General features: G+C 41.5%; 6 protein-coding genes across 6 annotated transcripts; 2 read left to right on the plus strand and 4 right to left on the minus strand.

Annotated features, from left to right (window-relative positions):
• Positions 1–816: 816 nt before the first annotated feature.
• Positions 817–1,845, minus strand: LOC6646775 (accessory gland protein Acp29AB). Its single transcript, XM_002069392.4, has 2 exons — positions 1,738–1,845; positions 817–1,676 (listed from the first exon to the last, which is right to left on the minus strand). Exons 1-2 carry the CDS (start codon positions 1,801–1,803, stop codon positions 843–845), a joined length of 900 nt encoding a protein of 299 aa, XP_002069428.4. The 5' UTR covers positions 1,804–1,845; the 3' UTR covers positions 817–842.
• A 2,322-nt stretch (positions 1,846–4,167) lies between these two features.
• Positions 4,168–6,409, plus strand: LOC6646776 (glutactin). The gene is made up of 4 exons (XM_002069393.3): positions 4,168–4,533; positions 4,598–5,269; positions 5,331–5,696; positions 5,750–6,409. Exons 1-4 carry the CDS (start codon positions 4,297–4,299, stop codon positions 6,362–6,364), a joined length of 1,890 nt encoding a protein of 629 aa, XP_002069429.1. The 5' UTR covers positions 4,168–4,296; the 3' UTR covers positions 6,365–6,409.
• LOC6646777 (glutactin) lies at positions 6,404–11,302 on the minus strand. Its single transcript, XM_002069394.4, has 2 exons — positions 10,087–11,302; positions 6,404–8,461 (listed from the first exon to the last, which is right to left on the minus strand). Exons 1-2 carry the CDS (start codon positions 11,282–11,284, stop codon positions 6,528–6,530), a joined length of 3,132 nt encoding a protein of 1,043 aa, XP_002069430.1. The 5' UTR covers positions 11,285–11,302; the 3' UTR covers positions 6,404–6,527.
• Positions 11,303–13,097: 1,795 nt separating this feature from the next.
• On the minus strand, positions 13,098–15,510 carry LOC6646778 (glutactin). The gene is made up of 5 exons (XM_002069395.2): positions 15,047–15,510; positions 14,836–14,991; positions 14,080–14,776; positions 13,829–14,025; positions 13,098–13,762 (listed from the first exon to the last, which is right to left on the minus strand). The coding sequence occupies exons 1-5, from the start codon at positions 15,386–15,388 to the stop codon at positions 13,118–13,120; spliced, it is 2,037 nt and encodes a 678-aa protein (XP_002069431.1). The 5' UTR covers positions 15,389–15,510; the 3' UTR covers positions 13,098–13,117.
• A 741-nt stretch (positions 15,511–16,251) lies between these two features.
• On the minus strand, positions 16,252–17,192 carry LOC6646779 (probable cGMP 3',5'-cyclic phosphodiesterase subunit delta). Its single transcript, XM_002069396.4, has one exon. The coding sequence runs from the start codon at positions 17,008–17,010 to the stop codon at positions 16,555–16,557; it is 456 nt and encodes a 151-aa protein (XP_002069432.1). The 5' UTR covers positions 17,011–17,192; the 3' UTR covers positions 16,252–16,554.
• Positions 17,193–17,486: 294 nt separating this feature from the next.
• On the plus strand, positions 17,487–18,286 carry LOC6646780 (trafficking protein particle complex subunit 4). The gene is made up of 2 exons (XM_002069397.3): positions 17,487–17,710; positions 17,770–18,286. The coding sequence occupies exons 1-2, from the start codon at positions 17,536–17,538 to the stop codon at positions 18,252–18,254; spliced, it is 660 nt and encodes a 219-aa protein (XP_002069433.1). The 5' UTR covers positions 17,487–17,535; the 3' UTR covers positions 18,255–18,286.
• Positions 18,287–18,995: the final 709 nt, after the last annotated feature.

Consider the following 18,995-nt stretch of genomic DNA (forward strand, 5'->3'; position numbering starts at 1 on the left):
GGGAGAAGGAGAGCACAAAGCGAGAGTCAAAGAGATTCATAAAAACATTTATAATTATTAATGCAAATAAAATTAAACGATAACAGCCCATTTCAAGCCAGTTAAATTCCACATTAAAAACAACAACAAACAAAATAAGAAAGAAAACGACACAAAAACACAAATCACACACACACACACACACACACACACACACTCGAGAAAAAATGATAAGAAAACGGCAACCCAGAAATTTAACAAAAATATTATTAATGATTATTATATTGTATTATTATAACTGAAATATTTAGATGAAATGAAGATTCTTAATTATAACATATTATTATATAATAGATACATACCTACTAAAAACCAAAACAGAAAACCAAAAACAAAAAAACAACAACAAAAACAAAAGAATTGAAAAACAAAAACCAAAAACAAGATGAAAAGGAATCGAAAATGATTAATAAAATGAAAATATAGAGAATATTATATTAAAAAAAAAACTTGATTTTACCTAATAATTTTGGGTGCCATTGCTAATCTTCCATCTTTCATAAGTCCAGCTGAGTAACTTCACATAGTTTGCCTGTGAGAATAGGAATATCCTTTCTATATTGTTGTCGGAGAGGAGGATACATCTGGATGACTGACATTTCAGATACGTCAAACCCAAAAGCCTCCCAGAGGAAATGGATAATAAGACAGACGACAGAATTGAAGGGTAATTTACCATTGAGGATCCATCAAGGTAGATTAAGTATTACCCATTGGGAAAGGAGAATCTTTAATGACTTATACTTTTTACATATTCTTAAAGTGCCAGGGCAGAAGTAAAAAACAAGTGTTTCCTAGGAGCTTTATTCCAACTCTGCAGAAATCTCACAAATGAAATTGTTCTTGTAGTTGCAATTGTTGTCATTCATTCCCAGGCGAGGACTTAATTCAATGCAGTCTTCGTTGTTATAATTATCGGGTGAAAGCCTCCAGTATAGGAAATTAGCATCGTGACCAGTGTGTGATACATAAAGACCCTCTTTCACCTGGTCATTGACGTCTATCCAGTATAGTTCTCCGCTGGTCAATTGCGTGTTGACGGCCTCGTACTCGGCTTGGCTCTGCAAACTGAGCAGATGGCCGCCCATTTGCCTACACCTCTTCGAAGAAGCCTCCCAACTAAGTCGTTCCTTTTCTTCAATATAATAGTATTTTGAGCGGATTCTTTGAAAGCTCTTCAACCTTGCCTCTTTATACTTGTCAACCAATTGGTTTAGCTCCTTTAAGTTACGTTCAGATTGGCTTATAATCGATTCGGACGAGGAAAGCTTCTCCGATTGGGTGGCCAATTGGATCTCTAGTTTTCTTATTTTGTCCGCCGAATCTTCGAGTTTCTGATTCATTAATTGTTCCTTTTGCTGGGTCTGTTGGCTACTGAGTCTATCCAGGTGAGTTTCGATCTTTTCGAATGTCGCCAACTGATGCTCCACTGGCGCCTTTGCATGAGAGTCCACTAATGATTGAGTTTGTTGTTGTTGAGTCACTAATAGAGCTTGGATTTTGTCCAATCTTTCAACTACATCGATCGGTCTTGCTGCCTCACAGACTTCCAAGTGCCTCAGCACGGTCATTAGATGACCCAAAATGGGTTTAACAGTTACGTAGCAAAATCGACTGGCTGTACTTATCTCTCCATCCTTGGGAATAGCCAAACTTTAATGCTTATCTTATAAAGGCCCAAACTCAAGTTGAACTTACCCAATTGTTTGTCCTGCAGCACTGCACGAAAATCCCCAATATAATCAACACAATAAAATGTCGCATTATTACGGACTTTATTGGAATATTTTCCGAGACCCAGCCAAACAGAAAAACTGAACTGAATCGGATTGAATTGAAATTTCCATGCACAGTGGTCGTTATTGGCAAGCGATAACCTGTGAATTTGACATTTTCTTATCAATTTAAGAATCAGCAATATTTATTGGGTAGATCTCGCGACGAGTCATAATGTTAACAACATTTTTAATACCCTTTGAGCTCTTAAATAAGCCCAGTTCTTTGGCACAAACTCCAAACTTTGTTAAAATGCTTCTGTGGCTTTGCTTGTTTATTTCGGTTCATAAAATATTTGCCATATTTTTTATTTTTGAAAAAGAAGTAAGTACAATATTTTCCCCTTCCTTTAAATCAGACGATTAGACGGGTTATTTCTCTACAAATACTATAACCCGTTATGACTTTAAAAAAGGATAAACTTATTCGTCTTCAACTATACATTTACATATATTGTAATTCTGAACAATTCATAAGGGTTTAAAATATATGGGTTAAATAAAAATAACTTTAAAACACGTATGAAGTTCAATAATCAAGCCAAAAATAAAAAGATTTCTCTTGACTGAACAAATAGTGCGAAATTTCAAGTTCATTTAGTTCTGAAAGGATATTTAGAAATTGGTTAAAAATGTTTAGCATACAATTATCCTTAGCTTTACTTTAACACATAACATACTAAGAACCTTTAAGATATGCCAAAGTAGTTCCATGAACCTTTCAAAGAAAAGGCCTCAAAAAGGAAACTTCGAGATGTAATTAAAAGATATTTTAGTTTTACGCTTGAACTTTTTTCAGATTGTCTGCTATGTTGTGTAGTGTTAGTCGTGGTGATAGACAAATGGTGAAGTATTGTAAGAGAGATTGACAGATCTCGCGGACTTAATAGTTGAGGAACCGCAGGGGTATTCCCAAGTCGGCAATTCTCTAATTATCTCCCTTGTGGTTCTAATTCGCGCTTGGCAGACAATTATTCATTTTTGTGCTGCAAAGTCTGCAGGGTATAAAAAAGATGGAATATCATTTTAAACTAGACGGCAGGGTCAACTTCAGGTGTAAGAAAATTGTTTATTAATTAAAAGATTCCAGTTAAATGTGCAATCACATGCATTCAGGTAAATGTTGTTCAAGTTTATGATATATAGTTTACATATTGTATATATGGAATTCAACATTTTACTAACGATACTTCAAATGTCAATTTCAATATTTATATAGAAAAAACACCCCAACAAAAGGTGTCTAAAAAAGTGTTTTTTTTTTGGGCTTCTGACTTCAATGAGGTCAAACACAATTTGTTGATATCATTCATAAAATAGTTTGACAACTCTTAAGACCACCCTCGTTTATATACGTATGTAGTCATGCAGTGAGGGGAAAGGAACGGAACATTTTTTAGATTCATAAATCATTTTTGTGTTGCTCTTTGCTAACAAAAGAAAGTGTTGGCTTTTAAACATAATTTGCATAAATGTTCATCAGTAAAGTGAGCAAATCTTTTTGTGTTTTCTAAACTATTTTTTGTAATTTGTTAATTATTTAAATTTAAGAGCGATCAGATTGTAACCATATATGGTAGAGATATCAATTTCAATTAATGTCGTGATGATTATTAATAATCTTGTGTGAGTTCCCTTTTTGTAGTTGGGAACAGACTTTTAGGATGTAAATAAAAAGTCTTCGAACTAGAATTATGTAAAGATGACGCATTAGCTAAATCTGTCCATCAAAAGATTCATTCGAAAAGTCGTTGACTTAAAAAAGTCGTGGGGCGCCCCGTTTGTGTCTGATGCTTTCTCCCGCAGTTTCCGATGATTAATTTTGAAAACGCAAATTGATATTAATCTAGAAATACCAGTAGCACCAGAAACGTAAAATCAATTTGGCATAAATTTAAATTTTAAATTCGTCAATGTTTTTGCTTTCCGCTGCTGCGGGCGCACAAATTCATTAAACTGCGACCCGCGTCCCGCACCTTTAATCATCATCATCATCATCATCAACATCATCATCTTCGTCGTCGTGAGAAAGACAAACTGAAACTCCATTAAGATCACTATTTGCCGACAAATATCAATTTTGCATTTCAAGCTGAGCGACTTCATCAGCTGTAATCTGTAAGCTGATGGAACGGGTGACGTCTTCGTCGCCGAAATGACTTTTCCCTTTTACTTGCACAGAAACCGGAGTGAGGCGAAATCCATGCTTAATTATTTGCATATGTTAAATGTGCTGCCACATTTGGTCATTTTGTTTTAGTCTTCATCAATTTGCGAATTCTTCTTTAGTGTATGTCGGTCAGGTTTTTGGTCCGAGTCCGTTGATCTATGCGCAGCTCGGGGTGAAACTTTGGGTCAGAGCAGAGCAAAATCTAATGGCCAGCTTGAGCCGAAGATCAGTTTGGTTTTGTGCGCACTCGTGACTAGTGTGCGCTGCGACACACTCTGGACCAGGATTCTTAGGTCATTTGATCATCGCAATATGCAGATTGGATTGTTTATTCTCTTTAGCTTTCTGCTGAGCATCCAGAGCGACTTACAGGCAGAGGCTCGCGTTCGTGGCAGACATTACGATGAGGAAAAAGACACAATAGTTGAGATACCCAAACTGGGTAGTATCCAGGGGAAAATTGTGGAGACAGCATGGACGAACCGCGAAGTACTGCAGTTTGTTGATGTCAGATATGCCGAACCACCTACAGGGCAGTACCGCTTTAAGGTAATGCGATTTGGACTCACCCTTATCTTTTCGATCAACCGTTTTTCTTTTCCCCCTCAACAAGGCGCCGCGTCCAATCGAACCGTGGGAAGACGTAATGGATGCCACAGCCGAGAAAATCGGTTGTCCGTCGGTTGTGTCCATGGACTCTTTACGCAAACTGGACGATGTTCTGGATGTCGAGGATTGTCTCACCATGACCATCACGACACCGAATGTTACTGCAAAACTGCCCGTTCTGGTGTACATCCATGGGGAGTATCTGTACGAGGGCAGCAACTCAGAGGCTCCTCCTGACTATCTGCTCGAAAAGGATGTGGTCCTCGTCACTCCGCAATATCGTCTGGGCCCGTTCGGCTTCCTCTCGACCAAGACGGATGAAATTCCAGGAAATGCTGGATTCCTAGACATATTTTTAGCTTTGCAGTTTGTCAAACATTTTATTAAGTATTTTGGCGGCGATGCAAATCGTGTGACAGTTGCCGGTCAAGTGGGTGGAGCAGCCATTGCACATCTGCTCACCCTATCGCCGATGGTGCAGCATGGCCTTTTTAGTCAGGTCATCTACCACTCGGGATCGGCCATAATGCCCATTTTTCTCGAAGATAATCCCCGCAAACATGCACAAGAGATAGCACAGAAGGCGAGTTGTCGATTGGTTACAGTTAGGGATCTCAACAGCTGCCTGATGGAGCTTTCGGCTCTAGAGTTGCTCACTGCCTTCATGGAGCATGCGGTATGATAGAAAGATATGAAAAGATCAGAAAATCTTCTACTTTGGATATATATACTTTCAGCTTGAAAAATCGGATTTGGGCATAGGACACACTGGTGGCATACAGTTTACGATAGGCGGACCAAGTGGGGTGCTGCCAAAGCATCCATACGACCTCATGCTGGAGTCAAACTTCTCCTATCCGGCTCTGGGTGGATGTCCCAAGAATGCCGGCACCAGAGTTCTGAATGAAATTGTGGAAAACGATTTTGAGGGGAAGATTCCTGACGACGAGTACGACACCTACAACTACATCGATCATGTCATCCGCCAGGTGGTGGGCACGGACAAGACCATGTTGCTGACTAGTTTTGTGACCCATGACTTCTTCAATCGCCAGCTGTTGGAGAATGGAACATTCGACACACTCATTCCCAGGCTAATCGATGTAAGTATACTGAGCATTCACGTTATGACAAACCATAATTCGCTCCCCGTCAGGTGGCTGGCACTTTAAGCCACAAACTACCCGTGCTTTTGGCCCTGAATATGAACAACAAACACAATCCGGATAACACATTTTTGTACTCCTTCGATTATGCCGGGGAGTTTAATCGCTACCGGGAAATGGACGAGGAGACCAACATGCAGAGCCCGTTCCGAGCTGGCGTCTCCCTCACCGACGAAGCCCTGTATCTCTTTCCCTACCCTGATCATGTCAAGCGCCTCAGTCCTCCAGACGAGACAATGGCACATCGCATGGTCGACTTGTGGACAAACTTTGTGATCAGCGGCAATCCTTTGGGCTCCTACCGCACTGGCTATTGGCCACCAATGACTACTCTATATGGGCCTTATATGAAAATCGACGAAACCCTCACCATTGGCGGCAACTACTTCAACGAGTTCTCCGCGACCCTGCGGGACGAGGACCAAGGACATAGTTTGATACGTGAAATATACTATCTCCGGTCACGTAGCCGCCAACGCGCCAAGGCCCAGCGCAAGAAGCAATTGGCGGCAAACGCAAAATTAGCCGTAAGCAGTAAAACAACGAAATCAAATAGCCGAAAGAGCCTGGTAAAGCGACCCAATCGCAATAAGATAAGCCTGTAATCTAGTTACATAAGTGATAAAGATAAAGCTAATAGTGAATCTCGATTGATTACCATTTTATTGGAGATTGGATAATTGAACACATATTTTTGGTTAATATTGACAACTTGAGAAATTATTAGGCATCTGCGAATGTATTTAGACTTAAAAAATTCGGTAAAGATTAATTAGCCTGTTCCTCTTCCGCCTCTCTTGATAGCTCATATTCGTCCCGGGCCCGCTCATCTTCTTCTCGCGCCCGCTCTTGTTCCTCCTCCTCCTCTCTAAAATTATTGTCTTGCTCCCCTTCCTCTTGGTTATTCCGTTGCTCTTCGGCTCTCTCCTCTTCCTCTCGAACCAATTCTTCTTCATGACGTAGATGATCGTCCTCATCAAAATGATGACCATGATCTTCTTGCTGTCGCGCCCTCTCTTCTTCTTCTCGGACTCGCTCTTGTTCATAAATTCGATTCTCTTCCTCTCTCAATTTCATCTGGGCTTCCACATAGGCATCATAGCTGGGATAAGATCGAGGGTCATTCGGATCAAAGTCTGCTGGAAGATTATCTTCCTCTCTTAAATTATTTTCCTGCTCGCCTTGCTGTTGACCTTGTCCATATGTCTCATGGGCCCTCTGCTCCTCCTCCTCCTCATGAACTTGATCTGGTTCATGATTACCATATTCCTCTTGCTGTCGCGTCCGCTCTTCTTCCTCTCGTTGTCTCTCCTGTTCGTATCGGGCCTGCTCTTCTTCATAGCGCCGATTCTCTTCCTCTCTTAATTTCATCTGGGCTTCAACATATGCATCATAGCTAGAATACGACCGGGGGTCATTGACGTCGAATGATGGGTCGTTGCCAATTGGTCTATTCCCGTTGTCAATGTCATTGTCGGTGTTGGGGACAGTGCCAGGGTCAGTGTCAGCTTCCTGCTGTCGACGATTATCTCTTACGTAATCTTCATAGTTGGGATATGGAGTAGGTTCATAGCCAGAATCTTCCTCAGGGCCAGTTTCGTAAGGCCTTTGAGCATGTTGCTCCCTCTCTTCCTGCTCTCTTTCCTGCTGCAGACGTTTTTCTTGATCCTCTCTGGTCCTTTCCTCTTGCAGCTGCAACTCGCGCCTACGTTCTTCCTGAAGACGCTGTTCGTGCTCTTCTCTCTCTCGCTGTGCTTCCTGCTCTCTCTGCTTTAAACGTTCTTCTTCTTGCCGCTTCTGTTCCTCTCGTTCGTGCTGTTCACGAAGCTGTTGCTGCGCGCGTTCACGCTCCAAGCGCTCTTGTTGTTCTCTTTGATATTGCTGACGTCTCCGTTCCTGAGCCTTCAGAAACTGTTCATAACGAGCCTGATCCGAAGGTCTCCTCGGCTCCTGCGGCGATGGCTGAGGTGGTCTTTGGGCATACGGATTGAATGCATACGGACGCCTTGTTGTCGTCGTTGTTGTTGTCGTCCTTGTTGTAGTAGTTGTGGGTGTTGGGCTTACCTGGGGCGTGGTGCTCTTTAGTATCTGATCAAATCCATACAAATTGGGCACATAAATGCCCTCACCGAAATGCTGATCCAATTCGAGTACGCTTTCCTTGGAGTTGGTAAAGCGCAAAAATGGTCCATACTCAGAGCTCGCCTTGGGCCAGACACCATTGTAGGGATTGGGTACTCCTGATTGGGCAAAATTCACCCACATTGTGACGAGCGCACGGGCAAGCGACTTATCTTCCGGATTTAGACGGCTGGCCTCCACCGGATAGGGAAACAGATAGACACTGTCGTCGCTGAGCGAAGCATCCACACCAAAAGGCAGAGGATTATTCAAGTGACCAAACCGATGGTACTGGCCGCGATAATCAAATATGTACAAATAGGTCGGAACTTTTTTGTACGTAAACCTGATGGAATCGATGACCGGTTCGCGGTACAAAATCAGATTGCTCAACTCCAAGAGATGCTGCGAAATACTCTGTGAGTTCACGAACTGCGGCGTCTGATCAGGTGTGAAAATCTCCCTCAATGCCCAGTCATGCCAGATCTTGTGGTGCTGAGGCGGGGCTGTGTGGCGCAGGACAACGTTGATGTAGTCGCTGACATTTCGAGATTGCACACGCTGCACTTCACTATAGAAGCCTGTAAGTGATAAAATAAATGAAAGAGGTTTATATCAGTCTCTGTCATGTTAGTCTATCTGACTGTTGGAACTGCTAGACATATAGATAAATCTTAATAAAGTAGACTAAGTGAAACTTGCATTGCGGCTCAAGCTACTTGCGATTCTTCTTCTAATTTTCCCTCACTCCGAAATGGACCAGTAAATTAAAACTTTATGCTTTTCATTTATTCTGTCGCATAATAAACTAACCAAGTATGCGCTTAACTGATCAAGTTGGAGTTCTCATTTTAAAACGGTTTAAATTTTGCGATTTTTTGAGTTCGTTTTGCAGAATGTTTGATTTTGGGAATATTACCTATATTAAATCATAATGAATCTGCCTGTTCTCGTTTTCAAATCGTTTTCAAACATAAATTAACAGCGGTTCCGTATTGTTTACGAACTTGCTGTTCTCACTTCCGAGTGAAATGTCATTTGTTTTCGTTTTGGAAACTAAGTTCGAAACATATTTTTCCCTACTATATATGTATTGATGAAACCCTAAAGAGAACTTAGATTGAAAAACTCTAATTTAAATATAAAGGAGTTTAAGTCAAATTTCCAATAAAGGACAATTTTAAGCTATGTATATGATTTACTCATTCGATTTTGATAAAAATTTTACAAAGTTTTTGTTCGAGGCGGTTCTCATTAAATTCTTTTTTAGAGCGCTACATATGTATATTAATAAAATGTGTAACATACATTAATAAATGTATGCAACATGCAGATCTTAAATCGTATATACTGGTCTAATCTAGCATAGATATCATTGACAAACCTAATAACATAAAAATCATATTGGTAAATAAAATTTGTTCTTGTCATTGTATGTACAAAATATTATTTTCATTAATATTGCTAGTTAAAGTCTAATTTTAAGGTGATTTTCCACTTAGTTCTGAATTTCTATAACTAAAACACTAAACATCAAAATGGCAAACCGTTTGCAGTGATATTGGCCAATCTCTAGAAGTTTCCCATCTATCAAAACAACGAACCAAAACACAATTGAGTCCTAATATACATATGTTATATGTTGGCTGATATAAATCAGCCCCACACTGATTAAACCTCCTAAACAGACTACCGACTATAATGTAATCGAGAAACTTTGGATAGAATAAACTATTCAAGTTTCAAAGATTCAGTTTAGTTTTCTCGGTCACTAAACAATCCTAGAAATCTATATAGCGAAAACTTGTTAGAATCCTTTCCAAATTATTTATGCATCCCATTCTAAAGACCTTGAATTGGAATCAGAATTGCACTGTTTTCATATATTTTTTGTACAAATATGTTCCTAATATTTGTTTAATTTTGATGATTCATTAACACACTTTGACTGAGTAAGCTGTTGTCTATTTCGCTCCCGAGTAGTCAAAGTAAAATTTAACCAAAATTTAACCCGAAATAATGAGGTAATATATGTATCTATACACTATTGTTTGTACATAAGTAGCTATTTTTTAATGGGTTTTGGAAAAAAATCAACTTCCTGCATTCAATTTAGCTATCAGTACACACCACGATGATCCTCTATCAGACCATTCTGACCCGAGGTCACAAAAATGAGAATAAAATAAAAACTTGTCTCACTTACGCGACAAAATAAAAGCGCTGGCATCTTTGGTGGCTCCTATTATCAACGGCACGGAACTATTCTGATTATTAACCACAAGGTTAGCCGGATGCTGAGGCAAGTAGCCCAGACTGTCGCCCACTACCAACTTGAATCCACCAAGGTAGGTGAGGCCACGTGGCTCGTTCTGTTCATAAAGCTGCTGGAAAGCCCTCAACAATTCCGAAGTGCGGAGCTGGCTGAGGCAGTTGTAGAGGGGTGAAAGGTTCTGGCCAGCATAGGGGCACCGGGCGATGCGGGCGAACGTGGCCAGAGTCTCTCGAGGACGTTCATCTATGAGATACGGATTAAGAGCAGTGCCGGATTGCAAAATCAACTGCTGGAACAGATTTTGCGCACGTCCGCTAAGGCTTAGAGCGTGCACTAAGGTGGCGCCACCAGCCTGCCCCACCAAGGTCACCTGCTGGGGATTGCCGCCGAAATAACGAAGGTTGCGCTGCAGCCACTGAAGGGCCAAATGGATATCGGAAAGAGCCACATTTCCGGGCAGTTCGCTGCTGAGGTCGCTGAGAAAACCAAATGGGGCAAGGCGATAGTTTATCGAGACGAGTACAACATCATGTTCCAGGAAGTAATCCGGTGCGGCTTCTTCGGAGCCACCATCGAACAACATTTCACCATGGACAAAGACTAAGACGGGCAGATTCGAAGCCCCACTCGGTGCATAGACATCGAGAGTGAGACAGTCATCCACATTCTTGCCGCGTGCCTCGTCGTCTTGGATGCGTTGCAGTTCTGGAAACTGGGCGCAGTTCGGACTTGCCTTTGTGGCATTCACTTGACCCTGATACGGCACAGATCTGGCCTGTTGGAAGCGACCGAGTCCGCTGCCGACCTGAGCATAGCGGATGCCCAGATAAGCATCTATGGGACGATTGCCAATGAACTTGTAGCCAGGCAGACCGATTAGCTCTCCGACTCCAGGTATTTGCAATCCCCCATCGGATGCTGGGTTAGGTAATCGTGCGGCATCTGGCCGCTGCCAAGGAGCTGGCCTCAAAGGCTGTGGTTGGTAGACCCCGGCTAACCAGGCGTCCTTTTCGTTTTCCTCGTGGACATCATCGTAGACATTGGGACGGGCTTGGCACTGGCATATCGAGAATATTAACAACGTCGCCAACAGCATCTCGAGCTGGGCCTTTACCGAAGACCACCGCATGTTCTCAACTACGTCGCGACTCAATTGAAACTGATTTCGGCACTCGATTGTAGGAAATGGAAAGTTCAAAACTAATCGCTAGTGCCAGCATTCGCCTTGACGTACATTCTAAATACATATGTGAGTACGTTTATGTATTGTGTTTACTTATGTACTAAGTAGATGCGAAGTAGTTCTAGTTCCCGATGTCACAATCGAGACACATTTAATCTCGTCTTTGTGCCAGCTTTTGCTGTGGAGCTGCACTGCGACATGGTCTCCTCCCCACAATCTCACCCATGATGCAAGTACTGGGACGCCTGTTAAGCTATTTGGGGTTATCAGCGAAAAGTTTTTGTAGCTCCAAATTGAAAAAAAAAAGTGTATATCAAGTACATATAAGCTGCCCTTTGGCAAAGTATACACAGCTCATTTGGCCCATTCAGGGAATTAGATTCAATTCAACAGATTAATTTGCATGGCTAAGATCGGCAATGTCAATATGTCTATAACCCCAATTACAGTTTAGGAAATACATTTTTTGATTACAAAAGATTTGTGCTACTATCTGAAAATTTATAAGAAAGACCTTCCACAATATTTATCTGAAACTCTTTTCTGCGTATGTTACATACATTTTCTTATAAGTATGTAGTACACACTTTAAATAGATTGGTAAGAGCAAATATTTTGAGCAGATATTCCACTAGAATTGAGTTAATCATAAATGACGGGCAAGTGAATTCTCTCCATGTATATACATATATATTATATATGTATATATTATATGATTGGTTTATACTTTCTTTAACCCACTGCAATCTTATGACCAAGACTTATCATATTAATTGCTTGTCGCGAATTCGATTGAAGAATCGGTCATCGCGCATTCGATTGAAGAATCGGTCAATGAAGTCAATAGAACATAATATCATGACGAGTGATGAGTAAATAGTAAAAAATCATTTGGAAAAAGAAAACACAGGACACGGCATCTTTGAGGTAATGAAAAGGTGTCTTAAGTTCAATAGGCGTCCTATAGTAACCGGTGGGTGCGACCTTTTACGACCCTGTACTTAGATTTTGTCCATCACGCCAGGTTTTCGACAAAAATGAGTTGAAATTATTCAAATTGACCGCATTTGCAATATTTCATTGTATAATATATGCATAACATTATACTGAAAACAAAATATCAAATATCTTTGTTGTTATTCATAATATCTTACACTTTAAATATGTTTCTGAGACGAGTAACATTTGATCCCAAAAATATGCTATAGAGATTAAAAGAATTTGTCGTGTTTTTGGTTTAAGAATTATTGAAATCTTTTGCATCTAACAAATTGTTTATTGTCAGATTCTCTTCGGATCGATTCATTGTAAAATTTCAAAGACTGATTTCTGAATTTCAATTTTGATGGGTACACATTATATCCATATTTATGGGCACTAGAGATAAGCAGCATTGAAAGCATCATATTCCAAAAAAAATTCCAAAGAAAACTCTAATCGAAAAAGGTCTTTTGCTGTCGAGTTTTGCGCTTTCAGTTTTTTCGGAAGCAAAAGCAACACAAAGTATTCGTTTTTAGCACAAAATTTACGACTTTTGCTAATTCGGCTACAGCAATTTAAACACTGAAAATATGTGTATGTTTGTTTCGACCGTTAAATATATGTATGTACATTCATAATCTACATAAGCCGGTTTTTAAAACTATAAACCAAGTTCCGAAACACATAGACATTACCTTATTAAAGACTTCTTATATTTTTTATACTGTGTGTTATTGAAGTTTATTTTTTAATGTTCAATAAATAAGTGATGGTAATTTCTTAACAGAAGATTGAATACTAAGACTTGTACTTCTTGGCAATGAATACTAAATTCTGTCCGCGAGCCTCGTTGGCATCGGTGTCCCCTTCCTCGTCGGATTCATCATTGTCTTCATCCAGATTCGCATTGGAGACTGGCACTTGACCGCCTTTTTTTGAAGCCAGAATCGCTTCCTCGATCTCGTAGTAGTCCTCGTTGACCAATGTGTAACCCAATTTCGCCTCCTGCACGGCAATGCTGTACTCATCCAAAAAGTTATCACCGAAGGACACGGTGCGGCCAATACGCATATAGGGACCTGTGGCTTCCTCACCACTGGCGATATCCACACTCATTGGAGGCCAATCGGGAACTCCTGGAGCCCGGGGCACTCCGGCCGCTGCGAATGAGGTCCACAGATCCACCATGCGCTTGGCTATCTTGATGTCACGAACGGAGTTGATCAGGTGGAAGCGTGGCCATGGGAACAGATAGAGATTGTCATCGGTCAATGTCACTCCCGAATCGAAGGGCACAAAGGAGGCCTCTTCCTCGCTGCTGGAATACCGGTTCAACTCGCCCTCGTAATCGAAGCTGTAGAGATAAGTGCTGTTTGGCAACTTTTTGGCGTTAGCCTGGAGTACCAGGAGAACAGGATTCTTAAGGGAAATCGTGCTGCAGAGCTGTCGTTGAGAGAAAGATGTATGAACGTAAGACGGATGATTTGCAATTGACCGATAGGAACTTACATCGATGAGGCCTGGTGTGAGACGTTTGAAGCTTCCGTTTTTAATGTCCGTCGCCGTGAAGATCTCCTCAGCGGCAAACGCCCGCCAAGAGCCTGTAGGGTCCTCGCCATTGGCCTGCTGAATTACAGTATCGATATATTCCTGCCCACTTAGCTTGTCGACTGCGACGCTTTCGTTGAAGCTTTCCACGAAGATGTCTGAAAGGTCGAGCAGTTAGAAAGGAAGCAAAGACTAACGAGGGCTGCACCTACCCCTTAGCAAAAAGGTTCCGCCGTGCTTGACACTGCCGCCCAAAGTGGGATAGGCCTGGAACTTCTCTGCGGCCAGTAAACGACCTGGGTGCTCGGGCAAGATGCCAGAAGGCCCGCCAATCACCAACTGAACGCCTCCATAGGCCCCACCACTCAGAGAGGGCTTGTCCTCGCCGTGAATGCTGAAGGCGGCCAGCAAAGTGGTCGCATTCACACGTTGCAGACACTTGTTCAGCGAATCCGTTTTAGTCAGCTGTTTGCAGCCAACAATCTTGGCTATGTCCTTTGTGGCAGGCATGGGACTGTCCGTGATGAAGGCTGGAGACAGAGCCGTGCCCGACTGGTATATGACGCGATGGAATAATCCCTTGGGCACTGCTGGACTCAGGGTCAGGACATTGACCATTGCTGCCCCACCCACTTGTCCGAAGAGCGTTACCCGCCTAGGATCGCCACCAAATGCGGCAATGTGCTTCTGTATCCATTCGAGAGCCAATATAATGTCCGTTACCGCTGCGTTTCCGGGTATATCCTCGGTGAGGGTGGACATGAAACCGAAAGGACCCAGACGATAGCGGACCGATACCAAGACCACATCCTTCTCCAGCAGGTAACCCGGCGCTGCCTCCACCGTGTTGCCCTCGTAGAAAAAGTCTCCGTGGATGTAGACCATAACGGGCGAAAGTTCACCCTTTAGCTGGAAATTCGACAAGAAATTCAATTGCTGCCAATGGATATTTTTATCTAGAAGATTACCGATTTTGTGTTGATGGTAAGACGCAGACAATCCTCGACATCAAAGCCCTCCTCTTCCAGCTTGGCAAACTTCAAAATGTCCTGTATTGAAGGACAGCCCGCATGGTGGCGATGGGCCGACAATACTCCTTTCCATGGCAAAGCGGGCTCAGCTGCCTAAAAGTCCGGGATGTCAGTCGAAGGGAATTTGATACAAATCTCTTGAATTTACCTTGAAGCGATCTGCCGATCCATAGGGCACATCCAGGAACTGCATAATTGTCTGCCCAGTCCATTCTGTTGTCAAGGTCCTACCACGGATCCTTCCCAACTCGGGAATCGTTGTGGTGAACACGTCGGGACCGTTTTGCTGTTGCGGTTTGTTTGGCTTGGGCTTCTGTTTCTGAGCCTGTTGAGGCCTTGGCCGCTTCTTCTGGGTATTGCCAGCGGCTCCCTGGCCTCCTGGCTTCTGTTTCTGTCTGTTTTTCTGCGACCTCTGAGCCTCACTGCTGACTACGGCCAACAGCAGGATTAATGTGGCCAGCAGGAGAACGATAGTGTGTAGTTTCGCCATTTCTTTAACCCGTCCACGTTGCAAGTCCAACTCCAACTGAGGCCCGACTTGGGCAATTGGTCTAACGAAGACTTTCTCATCGACAGCCAACGGCCGTCGCGTCGGCCGGCATAATTAAGTGTCTCTTGACCGGCCAAAAGTTCTATTTTAGATGAAGTGGCCCGCCGCCTGCCTGGCCTAACCCGAAATGGGGTCAACAACAGGTCTCTTGGCCTCTTCTTCGAACTCTTCTTCTGCGATGTGGCTCGACCATCTTTGTGTTTTTGCGAATTAAATTATGAATATTTATCGCCACATATTTTAATCTAAATACGAAATCAGAACCGCAGCCGGTGGGCATACTCTTCTGGAGTGACCCTCGACTGAATTAGGCTTGGTTTTCGAAGCGACTTGAAAGTAAAACATAGTCGCAACTTGTTTATCTTGACCCCATTAACGATTCGAGGCACTCTCGATAGTGGGTTGTAAAAAATGGATTAGAAATTCCAAATGAAATATAGAACATATCAATGTAAGGTGATGGATTTCGAGCATTTTCTGCTAAATTCGAAAAAGGTTTCTTTGTCTCCATTCTTCAATATATTTTCTTATACGTATTCATAAATGGTATATTGGCCATTTTTCTTTGTATTGATGGGATTAGAAAGGCCTAAAGTACTCTCTGAGTACTCTTAAAAATGTCAATGAGATATTCCTTTCAGTTGTATCTAATCATTACTCCGAGTTAGTTGATTGAAATATTTTAGTCTTTCAATAAACTTTAAACTGCAAACAAATTCGAGACTTTTGTAACTTCGTTATAAATAAAAACGAAGGAAATTCGTTAGAAAATTTATTATTCACATTTGATTTGTTAATTGTTTATTAAATAAATAAAATTCGTAAATTAAAAATGCATTAGTCTAGAACTAAATAAATGTGTGTTTACGTAAGTGTGTGTGTGTGAGTAGTGCAATAATTTCACTAACTCGAACCCACAAGCAAGAACTGCGAAAGAACTGCATTGAAATGCCAAGAACGCGAGAGAATTGAGTAGAAACGGGGAGAATCATCGTTCATGCATGCAGATGAATATCCAAATTATAGATATATACGATGAATACAAACAGACACCTGGCCAATGTGTGCCACAGTGTGGGCGGTGGATGACCGCCTACGCCGCCCCCTTATATGTAGTACAAGCGCACAACCGATTTTGTGATGAGTGTTTCGTTGTCATAGAAACTGGTTTGAATTGTCACATTGCCATTTAAGACTTTTGCTGGCATCATTTGGGACTCGGGCGCCGCTTCGATTGTGGACTGCCAGGTGTTGGTGGTGTTGGCGCCAACGAAGCCCATTTCGAAGAACCACTCCTCCATGATGCGCCCCTTGAAGAGGACCTTCTGGTCGAGTCTGAAGTTCTCCATGGACTCGATGGTGCTGAAATTGATTTCTCGAGAGACGGCCCGCATGTCCAGAATTTTGATGGGGACGCGCGCCTCGTGTTCGACATCGGGGGCGGAGAAGTCCTTGTTTTCCTGCCAAATTATCTTGCCGGAGTCTGCATCTCTCAGAATCATGTTGTTAATTTGGAATCCTTTTTGAATTTTATCGCCGGCGCTGAGATCATCGGAACCCATTGTTCCTGAGGCTAAGTCACTACGTGAAGTTCACAACCAAGGTGGGGGGGAGCAGTGCAGAACCGTCTCGTTACGGTGCTTGAGCAGTCCAGGGATTATATTTTTGGATAGGACAGAAAATCAATTATGTTTATTTTTAATACAAATGCCAGCTGACAGCTGTGAATGAAACCTAAAAAAAACACACGGAACTAGTTCCCATCGATTCAAAGAGATGATAGTGAGACCAGATTGTCTGTATATCGTTAACTGGTTGTAAATCGATAAATTAAATTGTTATTATTTATTAATGAAGATATTTAAATATTAAATGGGATGAGAACTAAAATATATAATTATTTGTTGGTCAATTTAAGCTCAACAATAAAAGAAATAAGTTCCATGAGATAAATTATTTTTAAAAAAATGTTCATAGTATACGCATAAACGTCAAGTATTATTTACCATCTCTATAGTTATCGATATCAGTGCGATGACGATATATGAAGCTCGAGTTCACAATATAAACATTACATTCTTAAAGTCATGATTATTTATGGCGTTTATATAGTTAATAAGTCGGGCGGCCTTATCTTCAACTTGGACAACAATGTGCCCCGCATAGAGCATGAGAAAACATTCACATACCCGCTGGACCTTGTCTTGGACTACGATGCGAAGAAAGTGTCGGTGGCATTTAACCGAAAGGATGGCATTAATGGTGTGTTCCACTCATGCCCCTCAATTTGCCCTTAATAATAAATAGTAATCTATTTGCAGTGGGTCATGTGCTGGTCGCCATCAATGGTGTGCCCGTCAACGGAGTCAAGTTGGAAGATGGGCGGGACGTAAAGGCCACACTAGAAGCGACTGAAAACTATCCCATTAATCTGAATTTCAGTCGTCCCAAAATGACCACCAACGAAAAAATCTTCCTCGCTAGTATGTTCTACCCACTGTTTGCTATTGCCAGCCAATTGAGTCCCGAGCCAAAGAGTTCCGGCATCGAGTTGCTGGAGGCCGATACCTTTACCCTGCACTGTTTTCAGACCCTGACGGGGGTCAAGTTTATCGTGATTTCGGAGACCGGACTGAATGGCATGGATCTGCTTCTGCGCAAGGTCTACGAACTGTATTCAGACTATGTTCTTAAGAACCCATTTTACTCACTGGAAATGCCCATACGCTGTGAATTGTTTGATACCAAACTGCAGGAACTGCTGAGTCAGGTGGAAAAGACGGGCATTAGCAATATCGATAAATAAATGTTAAATATAAATTGTTATTTTAATAGTTACCATCTGCGATTCTTAATTGGATATATAGGTGAATTGCTGTGTTAAAAATATTTGAAAAAGGAGAATTCGATCTAGCTAAATCGTTCCAAGGAACCAATTGCTATTATTCTAACAAGATGGAGGATGACAAAATCCAGAACGACAAATCCAATTCAGTCGTTGCACTCAGGGAAAGACCAAAATATGTATCCATACAACATTATACACATTTTCTGATCATAAACGATTCTTCTTTCCAAGCGATTTTCTGATTAAAATAGTCATAAATTAACTTGTTTTACCATCCTAAAATGCTCCTTTGTCGCGAGAAAATGGCACGAGTTGCACTATTTTGATCCGTGTTCAGATTTGATCACTTTTCGACACTTATCTTTCAGGATTAGGCAGAAACCAATTGGTCGGAAAATGTTGTTTCTGATATAATTGTTTCTCTAGTTTTTTACAGTTTATTTTCATTTTGTAAAGATTTTTCGAATATCTTACAAATTATTCCATATTTACACAAAAATGTTGATTAAAGTTACATAAATTGTTGAATTTTCACACAGCAACTTCCCAAGGAACCCAGGAACGTTTATGTTGGTAACTACAATCATCTTTAATTACTTTAGGGGAGAGAAATATGATTGGAATGAATTAGTCAAAAAAGTCACACACAAATAATCTCCTGCATTTGGTTATTGTACTTAATCAGATTTTGAGCATAAA

This window comes from Drosophila willistoni, assembly GCF_018902025.1.
Source record: "Drosophila willistoni isolate 14030-0811.24 chromosome 2R unlocalized genomic scaffold, UCI_dwil_1.1 Seg167, whole genome shotgun sequence".
Lineage (NCBI taxonomy): Eukaryota > Metazoa > Arthropoda > Insecta > Diptera > Drosophilidae > Drosophila > Drosophila willistoni.